This window comes from Erithacus rubecula, assembly GCF_903797595.1.
Source record: "Erithacus rubecula genome assembly, chromosome: 3".
In the NCBI taxonomy this organism is placed as follows: domain Eukaryota; kingdom Metazoa; phylum Chordata; class Aves; order Passeriformes; family Muscicapidae; genus Erithacus; species Erithacus rubecula.
This window is the reverse complement of record NC_136689.1, coordinates 64,846,535-64,873,313: the sequence shown is the minus strand read 5'-3', so window position 1 is coordinate 64,873,313 and position 26,779 is coordinate 64,846,535. Positions and strand designations below refer to the sequence as shown.

At 42.5% G+C, this 26,779-nt stretch overlaps 1 protein-coding gene across 6 annotated transcripts in view; it reads left to right on the top strand.

Moving 5' to 3' along the window:
• Nucleotides 1–26,779, top strand: part of RREB1 (ras responsive element binding protein 1) — a 118,460-nt gene that overhangs the window by 69,498 nt on the left and 22,183 nt on the right. For all 6 annotated transcript variants that reach the window (XM_079299880.1, XM_079299879.1, XM_079299881.1 and 3 more), the window contains 2 exons: nt 12,840–12,984; nt 14,128–14,267. In XM_079299880.1, coding sequence (XP_079156006.1) covers nt 12,840–12,984; nt 14,128–14,267 — 285 coding nt within the window. The remainder of the gene's footprint in view (nt 1–12,839; nt 12,985–14,127; nt 14,268–26,779) is intronic.

Sequence of the window (26,779 nt, the reverse complement as noted above, 5' to 3'; positions counted from 1 at the left end):
TCAGAAATGAGTGCTGGATCCTGATAAAGGCATGGGGATCGAGATGCATACACTTCAAAGGTTTCCCTGCTCCCTTTAACAAGAGTCTGTGTGTCATGGGCAGGCATGCACACAGGCCACCTGTGGCTCTGCAAATGTCCAATAGACAGAGTGTCCTCAAGATCTGGCTGAATCCATCCTCTCGCTGCATTCCACCTGTGAATTGCTCCCATGTTATTTATGGCATTGGCCTGCTTCCAGCACCTTGTGTGTGCTTTGCAGGGTGCAGTGCAGTAACAATGCCCAGCCTCTGGGTACAAATAGGATTTCTGTAGTCCAGCACGTGCAGGCTGGCATTTGCTTAAGATGGGAGTTTTAGAGGCAGAGGATAACCAAATGTGATGAAGATACTTTTTTTTTTTTTTCCTTTCCCAGAAAAGGAGAGGAACTGCCTTATTACAACATGGTTTACTTTCTGGTGGTCTGCAAGTGGAAATTTGGTGTAGCTTTGAAAAACTCAACATACATGATCATGAAGCTAAAAACAAATAGCCAAAAAGCTTGCCACACAGAAAATGATTAACACCTCACACACCTGAAAAGGCTGTCTCTCATTGTCTTGCACAATAGAAATGTTTCTTTGGTCATTTCCTAAGAAGCTTTTATTTCAGTGTAGTAATTGGTAAGCAGTGCTCTTAAATATTAAGAACCAGGTTGTACTACAGGCCTTTAAATCCATTCCTTATATGTGGAGGGATGATTTAACCACTGTCAGCATGCTAGTGAAAGATAAGCTTCAGCAAATGCAAGTGCCCTAATTCTTCAGCAGGGATCATGAACACAAAGGACTAACTTCTGCCTTCTAGTAACTGATTTATTCTGCAGCTTACCACAACTGATGACTGTAGTTGTGGGAAGCAGGTGAGATGTGATAGCTGTTTTGCAGTTAAAGATGGTTGTTACATTTTTTGCTAGTACGTTTTGTAAATAAGGATGGGGAAACGGGTGGAGGGAAGCTTTTTGGCCTCTCCTGTCAGCAGATAATATCCAGAATATGTGTTTGGTATTCTGCTGGGACCCACATGTTTAAATTAGAAAGAAAGAAAAAAGGAAAGAAAAGAGAGGAAGAAGGCAAGCAAGTCAGCCAGCCTTTTCAACAACAGTACAGCAGTAAGAGAAGAGTCTGTTTTTCTGTGTCTCTGATTTGAATTAGAAGTCTACAGTACTATTAATTGTTTCAGGAAGAAACTTTTGTCTGTCTCACTGTTGCTGAGTAGATTTACTTCTGGAAAAACTATATATAACTTTCATTTAATTCACATGGCTCACATATAGGGTGTTCAAAAAAACCCCTTCACTAGTATCTTCAGCACTAAAAGACTCTGGATGACCTCGTGTGCCACAGAACCTCTGTGAGCCCTCAGAACTGAAAGGAGATGCCATGATTTCAGATGTGTTACTTGCTGCTTTTGTAGGCTTGGACAGTATCCCCCTTCAGTTATCATTAAAGAACAGCAGAGGAAGTTAACACAAAAACATGAATGCTGAGATCTGATTAGAATCAAGTGAAGCAAGGAAGTGCAGAGTTAAGATTTATATGCAGACCTTAATTAGCTCCATTGTTCTTGAGAACCTAAGCGTACACAATGAGAAACATTATACTTGCATCTCCAGAGCTCCTCAGTACCTAAACACAAGACTTCAGTGTGCTTTTTAGTCCTAGATTTTCTCTGTGTGTTGCCTTTAAGCAATAGCAAAGTCTGTTGTAAGGTCGTGGGTTCTTATGTTTTGGTCTTCTGCAAGGCAAAAAAAGGGGACACTCTGAATAAGTTTAGGTTCCTGGTGTGATCTGTGTCGAGGAGAAGGTGGTCTGGTGTGGCAGGGTAATGCCACTCTCCTCACAGGCAGTAACATAAATCTCCCCTATAACAGAGAGTATTGAGCGGAGCTTAGTACTGCTTTGTTACCCATGTCACAGTTCAAATAAGCACAAGCCACTTGACAGATTAGACTCTAGCCTCAGAGCACATGGCAGTGCAAGACCTTGATCTTTGCACATAAGTACCCTTTCAGGAGTATCACCTCCTCTGAAGGTCTAGTATTCTCAGGGATGTTTCCTCCCCTTCTCACCTTGAAGAGCTACAAAATAAATACAAGCCTTAACTTAGCAAGCACTAGAAAATCCAGGTGATCCTTGTGAGGAGTTGAGGTGCTTTTAGTCCTGTGCCATAAACCTGACATGTGATTCTTTTGGACGTGTTAGCTCTCAAGGTTAACAAATAACATGTTGTTTTGTTCGCTTTTTGGTTGGTAGTTTGTCTTGTAGGTTGTACTTCGGTTGGCTGATTCTGTGTAGAAAATGCTGGTGGTAAGAAAGTTTGCTGAGAGAGTTTGCATGTTAAGGTAATCTTTGTTCAGCCTGTTGTGCATGCACATCAGAAATACTTGCATCTCTTCTCTTATAAACATGTATTCCCTGTCCTCCTATCCTCTGAAAAGATTCCTGGGCAAAGTACCCACGAGAATGAGGAAAAAGTCTATCACAAACTGCTTTGTGGTTGCTGTCATTCCACCTTTAATGTATGTCTTCCAGCTTTATGCTTTTTTTCCCCCCAGTATCTAACCTGCTGAACCTGTTCTAGTTCAGCATGCTGGAACCAGCAAATGGCAGAGCATGCCCCCTCTCAGGGTCAGCAAGTTTTTTCCTCTTTCTTTCCTTCCCTCTTTTAAAAATAGGCTATTCCACAACAATAGATTGACAGCATTGGGGAAAACTTCTGTAGTCGGTAAAAAAAATAAAATTAAAAAGTGAAGAGAATTTTGTCATTTGGACTTAGCCATATCCTTTCACTCAGGTTGTTGAGCCGTGATGCTCATATGCACGATGTACACAGCTTAGGGAAAGACAAAGGTCTTTAAAATAATAGTGCCATTGTGCACCTGTGAAATAGCACACAATATGCAAATCCTGAAGGTATCTATAGATATGCCAAGTTCTTCAGGCTGGTCTCTAAGCTGAAGTTTGCTAAACACTCTCAGTGATTTTTTTTTTCTGTAAATCCTCGGAGTCAGCTTTCCAGTGCTGACTCATGTGGAAAGATACCTTGAAACAGGGAAGGTGTACAACTTCTGTGTGGCTCATTTTTTACACCAAGACACTTCAGTGGTAGCTTTTTTGACAGTTTCAGACTGAGGGGAGAGAGAGTAAGGTGACAATTGTTCATGGACTGAATGAATTCCACTTGAGGGCTAAAGTTCCCAAACTTCTATAAAGTAGCACAGGTCATGCCGGGAATTTTGTTTCCAGTTTGACTAAACAGATAAGTAACAAGATGTGAAACTTCTTCCTAGTGCTTCTCTTCTCAGCGAGGGAGTGCTGTAAGGAAGGAGGACCACATGTTCAGGAACAGGAGAGGAAATGGGCTGAGCATGTGAAACCTCTTTTGCTAGGATGCCGTCCTCAGCGCTGGGAAGTTTGCAGTTTGTGTGTGTGCAGTGATAACCTTTTACTTCCTTACCCCTTGAGATACTTGGTGGCTGCTGATACCAGGGTAATGTGGAGACCCTGCTTTTAAGGAAGATGTGCTTCCCTTATCTGGTGCAGCTTCCTTGCCTGCATGTGTCTGTGTGTGTGTGAGTGTCAGGGAGAGATACTCTGCTCCATCTGCACAGCCTCCCCAGCAGTGCTGTGCCTGCCTGTTTTTTCCTTCTTGAGCTATGTGACGCAGCAAGTTGTTCTGTGCTGTGCCATCAGGATTGCTCAACACTGGGGTGTGAGAGGGAACCAACAGCAAGAGGACTTTGCCTGCTTCTGGGAAGTAGCTGGGGCTTATGTTTGCTTGGTTAAGAAAGGGGTGTGGTTCTGGAGGGGAGGCAGGACATACCTAGGACTTCTTCGACTGTGTTTGCTCTTTAGGATAAATCTTTTCCCTGTTGTGACATATTTTCTCTAATTTTCTCTTTCTTTCTTTCTCTTTCCTTTTTTTCCCTGTTACTAAAATTTAAAATGTCCTCAATTATCCTTACTTTCTAATAACACTTGTTTTCTTTAAACCTAAAGTTTTCTGAAAAGTCAGCAATGAAGTAACTGAATAACATTATATAGTGTGGTAGCTAAAGAGCATGGCTGAAAACCATAAATCTCTGAAAAGATTGAAGGAAACAGTTCAGAATGGCCAGGCCAGATTTTTGGTACACATTAAAAATATTACTTCTGCTTGATTTTACTGTTGTTAGTACACTTTTTTCCTCCAAGCTTAAGGAAGTATGGTGACCTGAGAAGGATCTTGTTTAATAAAGGAGGATCTTCTCCCATATAGAAGTTTCTTACAGTTTGAAAGTCTCCTTGCAGTATTCAGCATTTTTAATTTAGGTTTGCTCTGAACAATAATGTAAACTGTGTGTGACAGCTTGGTGAAGTGGTACTGGGAAGCTCACACTACATTTACTCCTCTTTTGCCCTCCCTTACACTAGAGTTGATGCAAACTGCTTTCTTCTGCAGTCCTTTGGGAAGCTTCGCTTTGGATGCATGGTTTGAATCACTTCCCTGTCACAGCATCATCAGGCAAATATTTGTCTCTCTTTTTTTTTCCTTTGAGGTGTTCTGACAACGTTGCTGCTAGGGAATAGGAGTTACTTTGAGCCAAGCTGGGAATGCAGTTGTATCAATTTCAGCCTGTTTGAACTTGCTGAGTCTGTGTAGCAAGTAGTTGCTTAAATGTGAATACGGCATAATGATTCAGAAGTGGTACCCCCCCCTCGTTGGATTTGTAGATCATTATCTTTCCTCTCACTTAGGCTTACAACTTGCCTTTACTCACAGCAAAGCAGAATTTTTCTCTAGGATAAAAATACAGAATGCTCCCTGCGCGTGTGTGTGTATCATGTATCCTTAGGTATCATGTATTGGCAGCTGCGTGGCACTGGCTCACTTTGCAGACTGCCCTGGTAGCCCTGAAAAGAGATTTGAAATCTGTCATTTGAATTTAATCACCGGTGGCTTTTTCTGCCTTAGCACACTCAGCCAGCCTTGGTGGATCTGAGTAATGGCACTCCTGCCATCCCACTGGTGCTGTCTGCCGGGAGAGTCTCACTGCCAGGAGCCAGGCAGCCACTCTGAGCTGGGGAGGATGCTGAGGGCACGGCTGTGGCACCTGGGGGATGCCAAGGGGACAGCTACTCCCATGTGCCACCACATGCTGCTGTGTGGGGAGGCTCCCCAGGGCCACCTTAGCCTTGGCAGGCAGATTGAACGAGCACTGAGACTCCATGAGGATCATGAGGTGTGCCACCACACCAGCAGGATGGCAGTGCCTGCTGCTATGGGGAGCAATAGCTGGGGGATCTCCTGCTGGGCCTGCTTGCAAACATGCAGCTGAAATGAGTCAGGGATCCCAATCTGATCCATCCTGGGACCTGTTCACCCCACCCTGCCCTTCCCTGCATGCACTGCAATGACTTTCCTACCAGCTTAGCCATAGAGATCTCCTGCTGCTCAGCTTTGTTTGGTTTGTCCCATGCTAGGGTTCAACACTGGTTACCACTAGAGAGTATATGGGGGTGCTTGGAATTTGTTTTGGAATTGCTCTGCCATTATAAGAGGGAGTTTCCCGTGTGATTGGGATTTTGGTATTTGTCTTGTGACTTGCTGTAAAGTGTGTGTGCATCTGAGGGCTTTTTTGGGCCATTTTTGGGGTTTTTTTGAGGATACAAATACTAAGCCAAAAAGAGAAGACTGACAGAAACTTGTCCTAGTACAGATCATGTCTGATTTGCAAAACTGCCTGCATCTTTTTGGTTCCTGTGATTACAACTGGCAGGGGCTGAGTGGATTGCTCTCTTAAGTGGGTGATGTTGGTAATTAACACTGGAAATACATTGTCAATAGAGATTCTCTGTATGTTTTAAGAAACAAACAAATGACTAAACTCTTTAGCCCAATAGCATAATGTTACTGCACTTTTGACTTAAGTTTCAGTCATATTCACGAGATTCTTAAGGGGGGACTTAGCAACAGGGTATTAAACAATTGTTCCTAAAAATACTGCTGCTTCACTTTCTCTTTGTTTAGGATTTACTTCCTGTATGCATGAAATGGCAGGAGCTTTGAAGAGAAGTTCCCTGTGTTTTCCTACATTTCCAGACACCTTGGGCTAAAATGCCATTTTTTAAGAATGAAACAAAAGCAGTGACAAAGATAACATGGCATAAAAATATCTGAAAGGAGTGTAATTTTAAAGGCTGCCTTCTCTTTCTTTATGAGACATTGTCCATTTCATGAGGCCTGAAGTAAATCACAGTCCAAATTTCAACCTGTCTTGGATGCATCCTGCACTCCTAGCATGGCACTAAGTTGAAGCTTTAACAAAGCAGACTATTTTTTTTTTTTCCTAAACAGATCAGGTCATGTTCTGAAGGATGGACTTTTTTTTTTTTTTAAGTATTGACAAGGGGTTTTATGATTCTTTGGAGTTTAACTGTTATGTGGGAGGAGCGGTGGAAGTGAAAGATCTTGAGACAAAGAACAGTGAAAGACATAAAGCAGTTGAATTAGCTAAATTGTATTGACCAGCTCAGTCCTTCCCAGACTAGCCTGGGAGCTTGGGTAATTCTTCTTGCTGTGTGGGGAAAAACAAAGTGAATTGTAAATAAGCTGAAGGATGGAAAGCACTGATTTTTATTCTTTGTCTTTTGTTTTAATGATTGGATGTGTGGCTTCCTTGCCTTCAGATAAGCATCAGATATATGAGGATTTTCTACTTGGTTTTGATACCAAACTGCCTAGAAATCACGAGGGAGATGAGGAATAATCGTGCAGTACAGTAGAGTATAGGGTACATCTAGTGGTAAAGTGGAGAAACTTATAATAATATGTGGGATATGAAGCCAGAACCTGAACTTGATACTGTGAAATGATCTCTCTGGACTGATAATGCCCAGATTCATTGGCCTCCCCACCACGTTTCCACAGACATGAGGGAGGAGGAGGTGTTTATACATACACTGGATGCTGTGCTCAAGAATTAATCTTGATTTAGATGCTGGGACTTTCCCAACCAGGCCTCAGTGAAATTGCTTGCTGCTCCCCCTCTGGACATGCTGCTCCTTCTAATCAGACCTACCTGGCATAAACCTCTGTTGACTGAAAGCCAGCAGTGCTTGTGCTGCCATAGTTGTAAGGGAGAGGCTTAACCCTGAGCCCTGCCCAGGGGCTGCAAATGCACCCTTTTGTTCCATACCTTCCTTTAGGCTGGGCCTCCATGCCAGACAGGCCTTTTTGCTTTGGGGTCTAAAGTACATCAGGAGGCATGGCAACTCAAGCTGTGGCTACAGTGTACTTTTTTTCTCCCCAGAATTAAGAGGTGAGGGATTCCCACACATGCTGGGAGATGATTTCTATCCAAGAGCCAAGGTGGTGCTGATCAGGTTATCTGCATGCAAAGCAGAAGCTCCTGGTTTTGTTCATAATTCAGTGGGACCCAGAGCTGGGAGCAGCTGCATCTTGCATTTGCCTCCTTCAGGATGCTTTGGCTGCTTGTTCTAGCCTTGAGCCAGCCAGTCAAAACCTGCCCACGTTCTGGTTTTGGCATTGAAGCTGTAGGCTGCCCTGTTTTGAGACCTCCAGAAAGCTTATACAATCAATATGCAAATCCCCTTGGCATTAAGAAAATTCATCAGCCCTTTTTAGAGATGTAGTAGACTGGGATGTGACCAGCAGGAGCTGCATGTCACTTCAGCAGAACACATGCTCCCCTGCCCTCCCCATGAGTCACCTCCCACAGACACTGTTCCAACACCATCCACAAGAGAAAAAGGAAAAAGGCACTTCAGTTCTGCATTTGCCTATTACTACAGAAGTCTCTTCTTCAATATAAAGTAGCAAAATACTCGCTGCTGTTCTAGTGGAGTAGTTGTCCTCTTGAAATCATGCTCTGCATTATGGTGTGGGGCTGGAAACTTCTGCTCATTTGTCTTAAAAAAGATTAAAAAAAAAAAAAAAAAGGAAAGAAGGCAGGGGAATTCTTGTGCAGTATCATCTTAGTCATCCTGCTCATGTGACCATGAGAGGTGAGAGGAAAGTTGTGGCAGAAGAGGGGAAGTGGAAGGTGGTACTCGAGGAGGCTGGAGTGAAAGGCAGTCAAGCACTTGAAAAAATGTGATTTTGTTGGGAGGGCTGACTGGCACACAGTCTTAGCACAGTTGGATCCTCTTGTGTCACCTGTGAAATTATTTGTGTGAGGGGGAGGGAAGAGATTATGAGGGGAGCTTTTTCTCATACAGCTGTGCTGCAAAAATCATAGTATGTAGCAAGGTATTTTTTATTTTTTTTTGCATAGCATTTCTTAAACATTAAGAGTTTCATGCAGAGGTGGGTCAGACCATGTTTGGAAAAGACTTATTTTCATTTTTTATTTATTGTTTGCAAATTTTTCTGGTTCTTTCTCTGGTCTAATTTTAAATAGAGTTCCACCACTTTCTTTGAGAGGTTAATCAAGGCTAGCTAGCACTTAGTGCAGATGAGTCCTCCCTAATATTAAGCACAAGTTTTTATCTCCTTCCTATCATTGTGTGTATCATGGTTGGATTTTAGTGTTCCACCTTCAGCATTGTCCCAAGTGTATGGTTACTTGCAGGCATGCTGGGGAGACTGTGAGGTGCAGATTTCAGGCCTCTGTAGCTTCCTAACTTGTCTCCTGTACTTTAGTTGCTCTGTAGAATGGCTCAGAGCCACAATTCATTGATCTAATTTAGAAAAACAAATCCAAGTTTCGTCCACTGTGATTCTGGCTCTCTTCTGAGCTGCAGTAATGGTCACTATAAAGCTGCTGGCACATGTTACTGTAACTTGCATCTGCAACTGAATATGAGCATTTCTCTGTGTGTCCTTACTTTGCCCTTCTTTCTTTTTTTGAACTACGTTCTCACTTAAAGTGTTGAGTGTTTATCTTTATTTTTTGGAACTGATGAATGTCATATCATTTTTCTTTATCACTGTAAGATGCTGAAAGCCAGCCTGACTTATGAGCCTGTCTTTTGCATTCTAAGTATGCCAGTGTTGTCAGGCCAAAATATGTTGTTATAGTCACAAAGGGAAAATAACTTCTAAACACAGCTTTGTTCCTGTTCTTCTTGTATCTTGGCAGGCTAAACAGTGAGGTTGAACATTTTCAGTGTTACATGTAAGATCTAATCAAGGCAAACTCTTCCAAAGGAGTAAGGCAACACAAATACTTCCCTCCCCCTACCCCCCTTTAATTATGGTTAGGAAACTTTTCAAGTAGAAGAAGCCTCAGTGAAGGGAGTGTTTAAAAGAGGTTATGGATGTGGATGTGACTTGGCATCTGCTCAAGTTCAACCCATGTTGGGTGATAAATGTTGTCTCGAGGCAGAATGACATCCATGTTGCAAAGTAAAAGAGAGAGATGAAGATTGTGTCTATCCTTTGTACTTCTTGGCTTTATCTTCCCGCTTATCTTGGGCTGTAGTTCTAGTAATCTTTTTCCTCTCCACCCTTAACTTCATGCAGGGAAACTTGCTTAACCTGCCAAAGGAACAACCTGCTGGCTGTAATGCGGGCAGGTTGCAACTCTCCTTGAGAACTCTGGAACCTGCTGCTTTGGTTTTGGAATTTTCCTTTTTTTTCTTAATGGTCACATGGATAGAGCTATCACAGCAGCTGTGATGTTTGACCTACACAGTAAAAGTCAAAGGTGCAGTCAGGGTGTCTTCCTGTTTATAGTCCAATAGCTTGGGCTACTTCCTTTCAAATATGCAAAACTAAAACATGAAGGGATCACCACATTCCTTGCTGTGGTATGGATTCTGCTGTGGCTTTTAGGACATGGCAAAAGCACACACGTTTTGGGAATGAGAGCTGCAAGAAGTTGGGGCAGCCAGTGACTGACACCAGATACAGCAAAGCTCTCATCCCTGTGGTGCTGTACCCATGTTAGCAGGCCCTGCCTTATTGGCATATTTCACACTGCAAGCACAGCTGAACTACTTTTGGGACTTGCAGGAGCCAGTGTGTTTGCATGCATTAGGTCTGGCCAGGCAGAGGTGCTAGGTTGGGCTGGCACCAACCCGGAGGTCCCAAGGGTTTTTCCTGTTGGCTGCTATTGATGTGCCATCACACTCCTCTCAAGTAGGAGCCAGCTCCATCAAAACAAGCAGAGTTCAACAGGTGGACAAACAGCAGGAGGAAAGAACTTAGCCCTAAGGAAGCTGTTTTGCATAGCCAGCTGCTAAACAGGAGCTGTGCATACTTGTTAATGGTTGGAAAGAGACTTTAAAAGAAAATGGGAAGAAAAGGTCCCACGCTCAGTGCATAGCAGATTTTTGTTGTTTGTTTGTTTTCTGGATGAATGTGATTTAGCTTGACTGATTTTGCTCTCTAGCTATCTGAAAAGTAACTGGCAGGTAGGATCAGCTGTGCTTCAGCTGAGCTGCCAGAGTGTTAGGCAGTCAGGCCATGTGTGAGTGCCTGGGGTGCAGGGACAGACAGGCACAGCAAAAGCTTCTGTCCTTACTTTCAAGAGATCATTGAAACTGGAAAGCAGTCTTTACCAAAAAGAAATATTGAAAACATAGACAAACAGTCCACCTTCCAGGCTTTGCTTTGCCTGTGCAGTTGAATATTTTGAGTTTTTGTTCCAAGAGGCTTTTTGAATTTTATCTTCTATCATTGTGCACAGGAACCCCTTGAAGAATTAACTGGTTTCTTCTCCCTTATTCTTGTGTGAATACAGACAACTGCAACTCATGCTGTTGTTTTATCACCCATGAAAGAAGCTGTAGCTAGCATGAGAAGTTATATCAGTGTCATAGGTGGGGAAAAAATCCCACAACAAGATTAAAGAAAATGAGGCAGTAGAGTATCTAGAGATGCCTTCCTGCAGATTTTGTGAGACTGGATTCATGTGGACAAATCAGTTGCTTTGGTGCCTGTGGTGCCAGAGCTACCAGAGGGCCAAGGCAGGGGAGTGCACTGCACTCTGTATGCTGTGTCAGCTCTCTGGGTTTTCTCTGGCTTCTCTCAAACCTGGTGAGAGTCAAATGCTCAGTCCTTCAGCATTCCTTCTCCCAAATGGGTGATCGGCAGGGAAAGAGGTCAGGCAATTTCAGCAACATTTCCATGATTGTGTGTCCAATCTGCTGGGCACATCTGCACATAGATGTGACTGACAGATGCCACCAGTGTCCATCCACCATTTGTGAGACCACTGAGAGTTACTGGGGATCTGGGCAAACTACAGTTTTTTCCTCATGGACCTGATCCTCCAAGCAGCCCCAGCCTTGATGAATGCTGAAAGCAGACAGTAGCTGAACAGCCATTTTTATCTTGCATTGGTTCTGGTACCTGTGGTGCCTTTGGCTTGAGGCTGTTCCTGCACAACACCCTGCAGTTTGAGACAGGCCATAGTTTGAGACAGTGATTTAGATATCTTCTTTTTGTTTTTTTTTCCCAAAGTTTCTGAGACTGTGAAAGGAAACATTAAAAATAGCATTGTGTGATGAGACAGTCTTCCCAGCAGCTCCAGTGGGGTCTGCTGTGGCTCAGTTTGGTCCAGTGTGCTATCTCAAAGCATCATGCCCTTGGCATCCAAAACTAAAACAGATTTTATGTCATAACACCAAAGCAGTTATGAGGATGTGCAAGGCTTTTCTGGGTTACAACATTCTCTCATGTTAGAACATGATAGTGTGCAGTCATGTTAAATGGCACTGTTGTGGATGTGACTTCTGAAAGTTTTGCCCAAGTGCCATTAACATTGTCTCCATTGCTTTTCTTTGAAGTCAGTCATATGGACAAATGGCAGTTCCCTCCTGCACTCACATATCTAGCTATTAGAAGCAAAAAATTTTGTATCTAGGAGCACACATTTGATTTTTTTTTTCAATAGCAATATAAATTCAAAGTGAGGTTAAAGGCCCTACCTTTAAAAAAAAGAAAAAAAAAAAGAAAATTTAAATTTGAGCTTGAGTTGTCAGAAGAAGCAGCATGGCAGCAATACCTTCCATTTAACTGGAAGGAACTAGACAACAATATCTTCCTCAGGTTGCAAATACAGAAAGCCAAGAGGCAAGTGGGTCAGGTAAACAGATATTAATGAGATTTGCTTCCTGAGCAATTCTGTCCCTTTCCCTGTTTCTCTGTCTTTGTGACAATAAATAGTTGTTTTCCTGTGAAAGCAGGTTTGTGAGCATGCCTTGGCAGTACAGAGTTTTGCAAGCCATACCTAGTGCACTGTAACAGTGGGACCACATAATCCTGACTTCAAAGCTGCACTTGAAATTCGATATTGGGGTCCAATATTGTGTTAAAGATGAGAAGGAAACAAATATATTTAAGAAGCATTGCTCTGGTGTTGGCATATACAGATCTATTTGAGGTACAGTCTCAAACTCTAGGCAGAGAGCCAGTTGAAGATGAGGTGCTTTTTTTGCCCTGAGAGAAGTGGATGCTAAGCTGCAGGCTTTTGCTTACTAGACTGCCACAAGACAGGGAGGCTGGGTATGTGGATTGCTGAGCAGGTTTAGGCAGAACCAGGATCTCGCAGATGATGGGGAATGGGCACGGTGGGCATGGAAATAGGTGTTAGCAGGGCAAGTGTTGTGCTGTGAGCTGGGACGTGGGGGAAAGCTTGTGGGCTCCCTGCTGCAACCCCTCACAGGCACTGCAAAGAGCCCGTGCTGGATCATGCCCCAGCTGTTTTGCAGAAATTCAGGCTGATTCACGGGATCTCTGATGGTACCCTCTAAAGGCAAACCTTAGAAGTGATGTTGGCATTAAAATTTACATTGGACTTCCTGGCCCAGATTTGCCTGCTGACAGTGTGTTCTTCCCCCTCCTGTTCAGGCACATGAAGATTCATGAGAAGGATCCAAACAGCACAGCGAGCACCACGCCCCCCTCGCCGCTGAAGCGCAGGCGACTGTCCTCGAAACGCAAGTTCAGTCACGATGCTGAGCTGGACAGAGAGGAGAGGACGCCTGCAAAAAAGGTTCTTTACGGGGCATGAAGCAAAAGATGTTCCTGGTTACCTCTTAAATTGTCAGCTGTTTGGTTTGTGCAGTCAGCACAGACTTGTTACTGCTCTGTATATAACTTGCCATGCTTATCCTGTGTAACCAACACAGTTGTCTGGGATTTAAAATTAATTTCTAATTTCAAAGATTGAAATAATTCAATTTTTGAAGTTCTTTATTGTTAAATTTTTGAATTTGCTTGTGATTTATAAATAATTGTTGTTGGATGACAAGAGGATGTACTATTCTTTGCTGCTACGGCTTTTCCTCTAGTTTTTTTTTCCTTCCCATTTATTTGGTAGTATTTTTGGAGGATGGTGACTTAAACTTTTAAAAAAACAGTGTTTACTTCAAAAGCAGCAGCAGCTAAAGTCTGCTTTTGTCTAGATCTGGAGGAAAAAAAAATTCTACAGTATATTTCCCTTTCACAGTAGCATAATCCTGCCTTATTGGAGTTGCAAGAGTGACCAGAAAATATTTATTTGAAGGCTAGACGTTTCCATTAGGGTTTTGTTTATGAAATATTTTAACACATATCAGTCATTTGTACAGAATGTATGGTGTCTGCCAAACTTGACTCTTTCCACTTTCTATCTCTAAATGGCAAGCTAGCAGCAATTCCATTTAGCACAGTATCCCTCACTCTGTGTATGTTTTTCTCCCTCTAATCAGAAGAGAAGTATAGAAAACATGCAGAAGTTCATTGTTTCTCCCTGAACCACTTGACTTAGCAGTTGGCAGTATCTCAGTGGCATAAATAATTTAGGCTGACAGCTCCCCTGGCTCTCTGAAGGGGAGGAATGCTAGTTCACTGGTATATAAACACATGGGTTTATAAGTTCTTCAAATCACAGTTCCTCATTAGAACTGATATATCTGTGACTCAGCTGCACAATTTATCTCCTACTGAGCCTCCTTTTCTGTCATGCATGTTCTTACACATGTTCTGAGGCTTTGTTGCTTACCCTCTCTCTGGAGGAATGAGTCCTTTGGGTTTGCTTGCAGCAACCTTACACACGAAGCTTGAAACTTTTTGTAAGAGGAGGACTTTGGATTCTAACTTTTGTTTGTTGCTTACAATTTGGTCTAGTGAGGTGTTTTTTTCCCTTTTTCTGAAGGTTCTTGAGGATGGCCATTCCGGTGAAGGGGATAAGAGGGCTGATGATGAAGTTTATCATTGTCCAGTGTGTTTCAAAGACTTTTTTTGCAAATATGAGCTGGAGTCCCACATGGAGACGCATCCAGATAATTCATTGAGGTAAGAGATAGTACCCAGATTGTTTCTGAGCTCCAGAAGAAGTTTGCTGCAGAGGGGCAGGAGCCCCTCAGCCCCCTGCACTGCTAACTGCCCTTCTTTGTGGTTTTGAATGGGTTTTTAAATGCTTTGCTTCATCTTGTGTCACCAGGGTGCTGTAGGGCTTAATTTTATTATTTTTTGTAAATACAGGAAATCTTGCCAGTTAATAGCTGGAAATGTTTTTAGAAAAAAATTAAAGCCTCTCTTCCTCTCCTTGCAACCCATTACTGTTACAGAAAACAGTAAAATGCCAACGTTGTAAAATTTTAACAAGATAAACTGTAGAGGCTTAAAACTTGATAAACTTGATAAAAGTATTCAGATATCATCCTATGAGATTATTCTGTTTGTGGAGAAGGCAGCAACTGGATACAAAGGCTTTTTCAGTCATGGACTGAGTGAGGGTAGATGAGTTTCTGGTTTCAGACTTTCAATAAAATGTTTTATGCTTTTCTGCCTTTTAGGCAGAGGTTAGGGAATGATGTGGATTTTGGCTTAAATGAGTATTTCTTAACAAGGAAAAAATATTTATTAATTGTTCAGGAAGGTGCTTGAATGTTGTGTTTTGATTCAAGTAATTGCCTCTGGGACTCCTGAAACTGTTTTATTTCCTATTTTTTACCATAGAAAAATGTAGAGCCAGATACATGAAGATATAAAGAAATTTTTCAAGTCTAGTTCAAACATGTAGAAAAGCTGCTACTTTAGGAAAGTCCATTTGCAGAAGCTTGTCAATTTATTAAACTTATTTTGGGACATTGCACTCTAATGATCTGTTTGGAAGGGTGAAAAATTCAGCATCTTGAAGTGTCAACACTCACTCCTGGATACAGGTTCTTAATAGAATGGCATGGAGCAGAGGCATCCCATTCTATTAATCAGGATTAATTCTATTAAATTTTCCCTTTTAAAAATTTTTATTTAGAAAACCTTGGTAAATTCGTGTAAAATATTTTTTAAAGGCATTGTTAATGTTGCAGTTCCTGGGGAAAGGAGTTGAGAGCTTGGTCCATTCAATACTAGTTAATGAAACATACTTTGCTGTTTCTGAAGTAAATGAGGTAAATTTTCATTATAGATCAAAGCTGAAACAGTTTTTTTCTCTAGTAAGAGCTGTGCAACCCCTCAGAATGGAGTCTGGAACAATTTTGCTTTACACTTCATGCTTTAGAGAAAGCGGCTGATACATGAGGTTTATCCTGGCATTATCCTCATTTTGAAGCTTCTCTGAAGATGTGACCTCTTTGCAAAGTTTTATTCCATGGACCAGAGTGGAGAGGTGGATTTTCTTGCTTTGAAAGATGGATAGAAGATAATGAAATAGATATCCTTCTAGCTTGGCAGCTTTGCACTCTGCTGTGGCAAGGCAGCAAGACACAGTGGCTGTGCAAACATGCTGTTCCTCTTTATGCAGCTCTTGCTCTAGTATTAGGCTTGCTTTGGAATAATATTCTCCTGAAACGGATTTTACTACCCTTGATTCCATTGAGCAGCAAAGACTACTAGAATGTGTCTCTAAATCAAAGTCACAATTATCAAGCTCCCGTGGGTATGATTTAAGAGTGGTGCTGGGATGCTTATCTTTACAGAATTGCCTAGGTGATAGTAAGGGGGTTTTATCAGGTATTTGCCTCAGCCATTTAAGACGTGTCAGTGACGACAGGAGGAGGAAGATGTGATCCTCTCTGGACAGCTAATACATTAAGGTGCAATTTACCCTGCCCATCTGGTTTGAACCACGCCTTTTGTCCTAGTCTAGACAAGTCAAATGACACTGCCTGGCCCAACCTAGCAGAAAATCCTTTAGTAAGCAGAGCATTTTGGACTGCTGTTAAGGTGACTCTTTCATCCCAACGAAATAGGTTTAAATCCTTGGCCAGCAGGGGCTGTAATTCCCTGGTTCCCAGGGTTCTGCAATACTGTTTGTAGGATTCAGCAAGACACAGACTGTAGCATGCCTTTCTCAGTCCTGAGTACAAGTGATTGATGTCCTTTTGGTGAGGCTTAAGGGTGTTTTTTTGAGTAAAAGAGACAAAGAAAAGAGAATATTTTGCTAGGGAAGTAGAGCAGGAGACCTGTGTATATGGGTGTACTTGTGGCAGGGAAGCAAACTGCAGAATGCTAGAAGGCTTTCATCAAATCCTGTTGTTGCCTTACTGTAGAAGACAAGGGAAAATAACTCTTGTTAAAGTCCAAACAAACAAAAAAAAAAGCACAGTAACTGTGTTGTGAGTAAAGGGCAGGGAGTGTAACACCCCCGTGTCCTTTTATTGCCCTTATTGTAAAGGCAGAGTCACTTGATGAGGACCTGTGAGGAAGGTATCCGGTGTGTATCCCATAGTCAGATACTGTGGGTCTGGTGGTTCGTTTGGAGCTGCTGCAGTAGGCAGTAGCCCAGCACAGACTGTTTTGTCATCATCAAAAATAAGTGATGCTCAATCGGCCTAGCCAAGGCCTTTCGTTGTAAGGGCACAGTCAAACATCCAATTCCTTTTTGCTCCCCTAGCTCCTATAAAAATGATTGCAGATTGTCTCTGAAGCAGTGCACCAGTGCACTGCCTTGATGGTGGCACCAGCCTCCCTTCAGGGATGCATCCACAGCCAGGGATGGGCAGAAGCTTCTGCCTGGCTTCCCTGTGGTCCTTTAATCCTGCCATTTCAGTGCTGCTGTGTGAATACAGCCTCTTGCCCCCAGAGCTGAGTGTCTGTCCCGGCCACCCTCTGCTAAGTAGCAGAAAAGGTAAGGCTGGCAGCCCTGGGATCAGTATGCGAGCAGCTAATTTACAGGGTGGGCCATCACCCTTCCAGATACTGTCAAATGAACAACTTTAAATCACAGGGTTAGCTGTTCAAAGTCAGATGAAAAGACACTCCCCATTGTCTTGCCCAGAACTGCTTTTTCATGTATAAACCCCGAACTGGGTGCACCTCATTGTTTACTTGCAGCAGAATAAACAATACTTAATCCACTGATTGTGTGAGAGGGGCTCCCGCTTGGGAGAGGATCTCTTGATTATGTAAAATCCTAAATCGTGCATCTTTGTCTCCTAATTACGGTAAGAACTGCCCTGGTCTTGCGAGCAATAATAGGGCCCTTTGTCCCATTGACAATGGGCTGTGGAACTGCATCTCCTTCAAGGCATTACACCCCCTGGTCAGTCTCTGTCCCTTTGAAGCCCTGGGTCCTGCACCCTAATTAATGACATGAGCTGGCCCGGGCAAGTCTGTCTGCAGTGCCCATTGGCAGTGGGAGGTGGCCCAGGGGTGCTTTCTGACCCCTTTGGCCTCTCTACCTGGATTATTTAAAGAAGTCTGCTTTCCTGCAGCTGGGGCCTCAGGACACTGTCTATTTTGGTGAGTTTGTATCTGAGTGTTGATATAATTAGCAGAGAGCTGGAACACTGCACAGCCAGTAGGAAAAATGAGAAACCTCACGGAGCAGGGGAGTTTCTCTGGAAACTTTTGTGGCGCAGGGTTGCTGTCAAACCTGAAACTGTGCTTGTAAAGGTCACCTGACAGCTCTGAGCAGCGTCAGCAGTGTAAGCAGAGGAGATGGGAGGATTTCCCAGGGAGAAACCTCTCCAGATGCTGTGCTGGGTTTGTCCCCTTTCCTTTGGCAAATACAATGGAACAGCTTAAAGTAAAACATAAATAAAGTTAAAGTAAAGCTTCTTTTAAAAAGCACACGAACTATAAAATTCCTCTCTTGCATTTCACTGTAGCCACAGCATACCCTTTTATATTTCCTCTCCTCCTCCAGGAGGTTTAGTGCACAATGTTGCACCAAGAGCTAAAGTATTTTTCAATTTTTCTTCCTCACAGCAGCAAAGACACATTTATACTGCCACTCTTGCCCTGAGTATGAGGAGAGGAGAGCTGGTGATGGTGTTGCAGTTACCTCCTTTCTTAGACTCATTCCAAAATCATTTCTCAGCCAGGATAGTTGTGAAGTTTGAATATAAAAAGCTGCATCTTAATGAACATCATGAGGCTTTCTGGAAGAGAAAGTGTTAGGAGTCACTGACCATTAGGATCTGTGGTTGTCTGCCTCTGGTTTTGCCAGGGTAACCACTGGGAGGTCTTGTTTTTGAAAACACCCATGGGTAGAAAATGCTGGTGTTTCTTGGTGTTACCTGGCTTCACCAACATGGAGTGGACAGCTTAAATGCCATAGGAATGGTCTTCTGGATCTGTGGGTATAGATCTCTTGAAGATATCTGTCACATGCAGCTTGCAATTCAGGCAGGCTGGTCACCAGGTTTCCCCTTTCGCCAGCACAATCACCTTTTTCATTGTATGGTGGGATGCTGCCAGGCACCAGGACCTATGTCCCAGTCTTAAATCATTTTAGACAACGTGCATGAGCAACTCCATTTAAGTCAAGACAAGAGGAAATGGGGTTTGGGTGTAGATGATAACCAGCTACTTAGAATATGTCATGTTTATTGCCCAGTTACTGTTCTTCAAAGCAGTTCTGCACACTGGCTTTAGGGAGATAAAATACTCAAGAAAATAAATGAATGGAGATTGAAATAATGTCCACACATTTTAAGTCATTAGCACCAGTAGAAAGGACTCGTACTTTTAGGTTGTTTTCAGAGCAGTAATGTGACTGTGTAAAAGTACATTGAACTGAATGGTAAAAGGAAAAAAAAACAGTCAGAAAAAGACCCTTAAGTGTTACTCCTGTTTTTGCAAATGCATATCTAAGCAAGTTTAGGAATTCACTTTCTATCTGTTCTCTCCTTATATAGTAGGGAATAATCCTTCTGGCTTCCTTATTCTGAAGCATACTGCTGTCTACTTGTGGCAAGCCTGTTGTGGGAAGAGGGTGTTAGTGATGCTACAAACTTGCAGGAGTGAAGGTGTTTGAAAACTAGATGTTGTTTGCAATTAATTTTACTGTGAGAAAAAGCTCTGGGTTCAAGATGGGGAGAGGAAGCTTCTTCCTGGTGGTCGACACTGCTGTTCTTGGAAGCAACTTGGAGGATTAATGATGAGTCATCTTCATTCAGAATTGTGAGGTTATATACTACTTTTTCTCTCTGTCACACCTGTTGGTATGCACATAGCCTCATTCCTTGCTAGCATTTCAAAATAAGAAACATTACGCTCTTTTTATGAACATGGATAATTCTGAGGTTGTTGTATCCTGCACAGTTGTTGAGAGGGATGGAGAACACTCCAGTATAGCCATGTTCATGGACCTCCTTGAGCTCTGCTTTTGGCATAGTATATTTTGGGCTCAATACTTTCTTTTTTAGTCATTGAAATTGTACCAGCAAGGGCAGTTTAGGTAGAAATTAGAGTTACTGAGTACTAACACAGCTAATGCTACAAAACTTGTTACAGCCGAAGATGGAGGTGACAAGGCACACGTGACATTGCTAATTCAGCTGACTTTCCTGCTCTGCTCTGCTCTCAAGCTGTTTGCTCAATGTCTTGCTGATAAAAAGTAGGAACCAACTCCTAATCTCTTGCTGGCAGCATTTGCAGTGCAGGAGCAATTCCATGAGACAGCTGATGATGATGAAGTCCAGCTCTGGTAAATGCTATGACCAGAAATATGCTGTGGTACAATACAATTCTTGGTAAGGCAGAGGAGAGGGTATGTAGGCAAGCTGGTGAATGCATCCTTTTACTGAGCAAATGGAGAAGTAGAGTCAGTGGGTTGTCTTGCAAAAGCAGAACAGAACTGCGCATTACGTGCTCTCTGAAGTTTCTGTTCAGAAAAGAGAGCTGGGAAACATCTGAGAGCAACACGGGTCCAAAGCTGGCCTAGAAGTGGTCAGCTCACATCAGGGAGCTCATTGTGTGAGGAAACTGGGAATCCAGAGCAGCCGGATAAAAATATTGGCTGGTGAATGGACACAGGGAGTGATGCTCTCATGTGAAACTGTGTGCTGTGTCACATGGTGTTGAATATCTTAGCCTGGCTGCCAGAATAGAAAGTGGGTAAATGCAAAGCTGCTTGTAAAAGGGCATGCAGGAGGGAAAAGGGGCTGAGCCAGAATAGGTTATTAGCATGCCTGCCTGATCCTAAGGAGCAGGATTTGTTTATGCCCAAGTGCTGGGTGCTGCTCAGTGTGTTGGCAGTCATGTCTGCATGCTGAGTATATCTTAACCTGCAAATGTAGATAAGGGCAAGGGGACTGCAGCCCAGATTCAGCTGCACCTATTTGTGAGCCCTTTTGTGATCAGTGGATGCTTGTAGGATAGAGAAACCTCTGCAGATGTATTTCTCCCTATATTACTTGTGAAAAGCAGTGGTGTTTTTTCAACATAGTAGACACATAGATTCTTTTTTAACTCTTGCTGTTAATTTTAAAATTACAGAAGTACTTGGCTTCCGTATTTGAAAGATGTGTTAGATGATAGGAAAAGCTTTTAATTTCTTACCTTGAAAGGGGGCAAGAAGGTTCACTTGAGTTGATGTGCACAAATAACCACTATTACTCTGGATCTTGTGCAACTTCTCATTTTGGTAGCTGTAGAGGACTATTCTGGTCAGGTTTTTTCTCCCCCCAGATATATTTGCCTTAATTATTAAACCCTTAGTTATTATTCAAGTTGATGTTCAGCTCTTTCTCTGTGATTCTGTCCAGCCAATTTGTTGACACTTTTTTTTTTTGAAACTTTAACCTTTATTAAGTAAAAAAAGTCATTGTAAGAAAATTATTACTTTGGGTGAGTATCTGCAGACCATCTCCCATTTTCCCATATTTTTGTCTTAGTTGCATGCTAATTATGTTGAAGTAAATGGTAAGAGTAAGGTTGGTAAGGTTTCACCAAGGTAGAGATGTTTAAATCTGGCACTGCTGAAGTGTTGCTGATAAGTGGAATTCATTACAGTGTTAGGAAGAACATTTTACTCATTTTTCTTTGCTCACACACAAATGAAGTTAAAACATGACGAAGCATGGCTTGTGCCTTTTTATTAAATTTCACTGGAGTTACTCTGACGGTGGGAGTCTCTGGTGAGGACGCTGGCTCTGCTGCACGCTGACAAATTTCTGAAGCACAACCTCACCCTGGTTTATATTGGGTCTGTCCTGGCTCCTGCACCATACTTTACTTGCCTGGACCGCAGTGTAGGAATGCACATAACGCCGTGCATCCCTCTATTAGTAGAAGGGCTGGTGCAGGGGATTCAGCCTTGGCTGCACCCAAGGGTGCAGGGAGAGGATTAAAGAGAGTGACAGAACACATTGGTAACAGAGTCAGGCAGCCAGCGGGGCAGTGGAAGGGGGAAAAGTTAAAAGTGCCTGCTTTGCCGAGGCTGTGAAGCAGCAGGCACTGAACATTCAGCGGGCTGTGTCCATCCCCTCTGGCACAAGGCAAGGGGAGGGGAGGCTCTGAGCTGGCAGGCTCCTGGTGCTGCCTGCGGCTCCAGCAGAGCCCCAGAGCGCAGGGCGAGGTCAGGATGGCAGAGCAGCATCTCCTTGGGTCAGACACGCCGTGCAGCTGCCGGTGGAGGGAGGCAGGAATGGGCATTGCTGGAGCACCCAGAGGGATCGCTAGGAGGGAGGCAGGAGCGGGGCTCGCAGCACTGCTGCTTTTCCATCACTCATCTGCAGCAAATGGGAGAGATTACTGCGGCTGCTGGATGTTATTTCCCAAGGCCCTGGGTGTGGAGGCCAGGAAGGGTTGGTTTTTTTTTGTTTTTTTTTTTTTTTTATCCAAAAGGAGATGAGTATCTGGACCTGGGTGGGGTTGCACAGAAGCAGAAACCAGCTGGCTCTTTCTCATCTCTCTCACTTTGCCTTGCCCCAGAAGAAGCGAAAGAGAAGCAAAGGAATCCTTTCCTGAAGGGGATTATGTCCATAACCTGCCAGCTTTTCTTTCACAGGTGGTGAAAGCCCTTGTGTTTAAATCCTTTCTCCATCTCCCTCTCCTTGTCAGGCTCCCCTGCAGCTGGGCATTGCCAGTGTGGAGGCTGCTCCCATTGCTAGTGTGGACATGAGTCATCAGCAGGGAATCACCCATCTTTCTCTTCTACCCGGTTGTATTATTTTTAGGTCAGCATAGGAATTTCTTTGCTCATGGGAGCCACATTAATTCTGCAAATAATGTTAGAGAGAAAGGAGAATAATAACAACAGAGGTAGAAAAACACATGGTATTGACTGGGGATTTCAGTGGGAGGAGTTAGAAAACTTTATAATTATCAATTGTGTATTAATGACTTCTGTCTCAGGATATGTTTCATTCTTTGGTTTTTTTCCCCTTGCTTCTGTTTGTGGAAGTTGCTAAAGAGCACAGACAGGAAAGGAACAAAATAGTACCAAGCTTTTTGTTTTTGGTAAGGCCTAGAAATTAAGTCAGTTTTTATTTGTTAACATCCACAATATGAGCAACTTTGTATTAGTGAGCTGCATGGGTGAAAACTTCAGGTTTTAGTCTGTGTGGTTTCAGAAGTACAAGAAGAATAATGGTAAATGTCACTTTCTTACCAGCAGTCTCCAGTAATGCAGAGCATAGTGTTTCTTTAATTTCTTGGTAACATAATGTTAAATACAAAGATTTGGCATTTTCATTTTGACTACTGAAATATTAAAATCTAGAGGATTGAGTGATTGTCTGCATTACTCTTAATCAAAATCAAGACTGATTAATTTTGCTTAAAAATTTGGCTCTGCTTTTCCTTTCTAAAGCATTTTCTTAAAGAAGAGCAGCTATTTCCTCTGCTGACAAATTGGAGTTGTCTCAGAGGAGAGTGTAATGCAAGGCAACAGGCACTGCTTATGTAAACTTTTCTTGCAGAGGTGCCACTTACCAAAAGTGTAGCAAATCTTGCCTTGCCCCCTTGAACGAAGAAGCTTTGCAAAGCACTGACTCTTTCTTAAAGCCTGTTGAAATGCTTTTGTGTCCTAATTAACATTACAGATTTCAAGAACACTAATTTATTTTAGGAGAAAGCTTTTCAATGGTGCTTTTTTACACTGAGATGCATACACTTGTCTGCATTAAGAAAATAAAAAAAAGAAAGAAAAGAAAAAGGTGCACTGGTGTGGTAATAATTAATCAGACCTGTCTGGTGTGATACATGGCCTGAGCACCAAGGGCAGCCTGGTTGTTGCATTGTTGTATTTTAGTTCTGCTTTTGTGTTTTAGGAGTTCTGTTGCCTTACTTACTTGTTTTTTACACCTCTGCCAGTGAGCCAGAACCTTAGTATTATATTTGAATTGTTACAGATATGAGCAAGTCCAAAACATAAAGGCAATTGAGAATTAAAGTAATTTTAATGGGGCCTTAGCTGTCAAAAACAGTTTTTTCCTTTTTACTTAAAATTGAATCTCTGTGCTTGGAACTTAACAGCCTTTTTCTCCCTACTCTATGATCATATTTATAGAAAAATTTAAGGCTATAGCCAAGACTAGCAATCACATGATAACACAGCTTTTATTAGATACATCTGGAAACTTACCTTGCAGGTAGAGTGCTTTTATCTCTGCACAGGTGTTGAGCCATTGCTCAGCCTGTTCTGCTAACAGCCTCAGAACCTGTTCCCATCAATGTTCTCTGCAGCCATGCCATCCATGTTTGACTTGAAACTGCTCATGAGCACACTTGAGAAATTTTAAGGAGAAGGAGGCTTTTCTGTTGTTTTGTTTCTTTTTTCTTTTTTTTAAGTTCATCATGAGTAAACTATTACCATATGTTTCAGATGCTTTATTTGTTATGCTGGACTTTTCAGACTTTCCACAATTACTATTTTCTTTTAAGCAGTTTAAACAAGATGAAATAATGTTAATATCTTGTAGGATTCCTTTCTCTTTCCTTCTTAGACTGTGAATCTGCATTTAAAAATATTGTAGGCAATGACACTACCCAAAGATGGAAAATAATACTGATGACAAAATAGAGAAATTAATAGTTAGACTTCCTTTAAAAAAAATTAATGCTTCCAGTTAATGCACTGTTAGGCATGGCAGCTTCCTCCATTTTAAATTAACACAAGACATAGTCAATGCAGCATGATGCTTCCCTAACTAGTTAGGTTTTGACACTTAGTACCTGTAAGTTTTTCTTGGAGTTGCTAGGAGTCCAAAGCTGGACCACAGAGGAAGGCAGGGCATCCACAGCTTTCCATGCTCCAGCTCCCACGTGGTTCTGTAAGCTGTGCCACCAGGGCAAGGTGCTTAGCAGGGGTGTAGTGCATTTATATGCCCTGAAGTGCCTGCAATTTGAGATGACAGGCATGATTTATCTGGATGTTTCTTTTTTCAGCCAGGTGCTTCTTTCTGACCTAATGAAAAAAAAGCTTAATCTTTCTCCCAGCTTTTCTTTCTATTTGCTGCTTCTTCACTCACAGCAAGGAAAATAAAAGAAAACTAAGGAAGAAAGAGAAAAATAAATATGCTTAATAAAAGACAAACCTTATATTCCTTTTATAAGATACATTACTTTAGTTTTGGGAAGGAGAGGTAGTTCCCTTTGTGTGGAAAACACCATTTTTAACTTGCAAATTTTTACTGTCCTGAGGCTAGCAGTTGATGCAGGTGTACTGTGAAGGACTTTCACATGGGTGTTTACCCTCTGAAAGATTAACTCTCAAGTGCAGCTTTTGGTGGGAGACCTAAATAAAGTAGTGCTGGAAATCAGCATGTTGCAAGAGGAAGATGAGGGGCAGTGCAAGATGAATCAGGCACACCTCTCTGCAGTGTGGGATGTGTGGCTGCTTGGCAAGGAGCACTGTCTCCTGCTCACATCTTGGGATTACAGTGGCAGGAGCCAGTGCTCCCAGTAACTCTGTGCTGCCATTGCTGGTGGCTGTGCCTGCCCTGTCACACACAAGGGGATACAGCTGCTGCACTGGATTCCTGGGCCCAGGGCAGGCCAGGCACATTGGGACCCCAGAGATGCTTCAGGATGCCCCAAGGTCAAGGTCTGTCCCTTTGCAGAACAGCCTGCAATGCTTCCAGTGGTGCAGGAGAATTGTTTCCAAGCCTTCCTTGTTTGTATATTGGCATACCAGGAGGAACATGTCAGAAGTGCTGCTTGTTTTCATGCAAGGCATTTTCATCACGTCTAAAAGCAATTTATTTCAGTAGCCTGCAAGTTCTTCAGGTGACTACTCATAATTTTTAAATGCTCTCCCTCCCCCAGTGGTTTTGGTGATTGTGTTTTTGTTTTCACTGAAGATGAAAGCTCTGCATCATGGAATAAGTGCTGCCAAGTGAGCTGGAGGAGAGCTGTAGATCCTGGTGCTGGAGAAGCACTATGTATTGGCCATGCCCCCCTTCCCTGAGATTGTTGTCACATTTGGCAAACCTCTTTAAGTAAACATTAGCTTTGTAAATGGCATTGGTTCTATTTAATGGAATGCAGGAACTATGTCAGCAGTGGTTATACAGGTAGGATGCAAGTGAATTGACAGGAGAGTTAAAACAGATTAAACCTTCAGTGCATATTTATTTCTGGGTACTGTGATAACAATGGCCATGTTATATACACTTCACACTTGCTTCTTTCACCACTCAGGGACTATGAGTCCAGTTGCTTTGTGGGTGACTTGGTTATCTCTTCGTTTTCAGAGAATAAAAAAATTTGCTGTGGGAGTTTATGTAGTGATAAAATGAACAACAATGGGAGTTTGTTAGGGACAGGACAGGGAGGGGGTGATTTCAGGATTTTGTGAGAAGTCGTTTCTAATTGCAGGATGTTTTTTTAATGAGTAGGCACATGTCCTTTTCCTTGATGTAGAGAGCAAAGGCAGTGTGGGGAAAACGAAGGCCGGGGCAGATGTGAAAAGCTTCTAGTGCATATAATATTCTCACTGACAAAATCTATTCCTCATACCCACTGGTGTTTTGCTTCTGGGAAACCCATGCTTTGGCTGGGAGCTGGACCTGCAACCACAAGGAACTTGAGGTTGAGTGAAACTGTGTGTCATTTACTGAATGCAGAGAGGATGTGACCTGTCATACTGCAGAACTCACATGCCAAATATTTATATGGAATAGGCTTTGTTGGCATGTTGGCCAAATGTTGCTGCATAGCCCTTTCTGCCTGCAGCATAGCTTTGGTTGTTTAATGCAGTGTTTTATGTGAGAAACCCTTGTTTAGCTGAATTTGATAGCTTAAAAAAAGCAAGAAATCACAGCAATAAAGATGTGGATAGGAAAAGACAGTGCTTCTGCATTTTTCTTCAGCACAAACTGGCTGTGAAGTGGGTATAAAAGTTGAATCTGTTTCAGGTCTTCCTCCTCTGAACTTTTCTCCCATTCAAGGAGCAGTAGTTTCCCTTTCAAACATCTGTTTCTCATAACAGCTTTGAAAAATACCAGTGGAAGTTTATGGAAAGGCAGTGTGAAGAAGATTCACACTCAGTTATTTGAGTGGCTTGCAGTAGTATGTTTTAAGCAGTGGTTATGAAAGGTGCTGTTTTTACATTTGCTTGTTACTTAGGTCAGATTGAGCCTCTCCTTGTCATGGATTTTTTTCTAATGTTGTTTCTTTTAACAGTATTT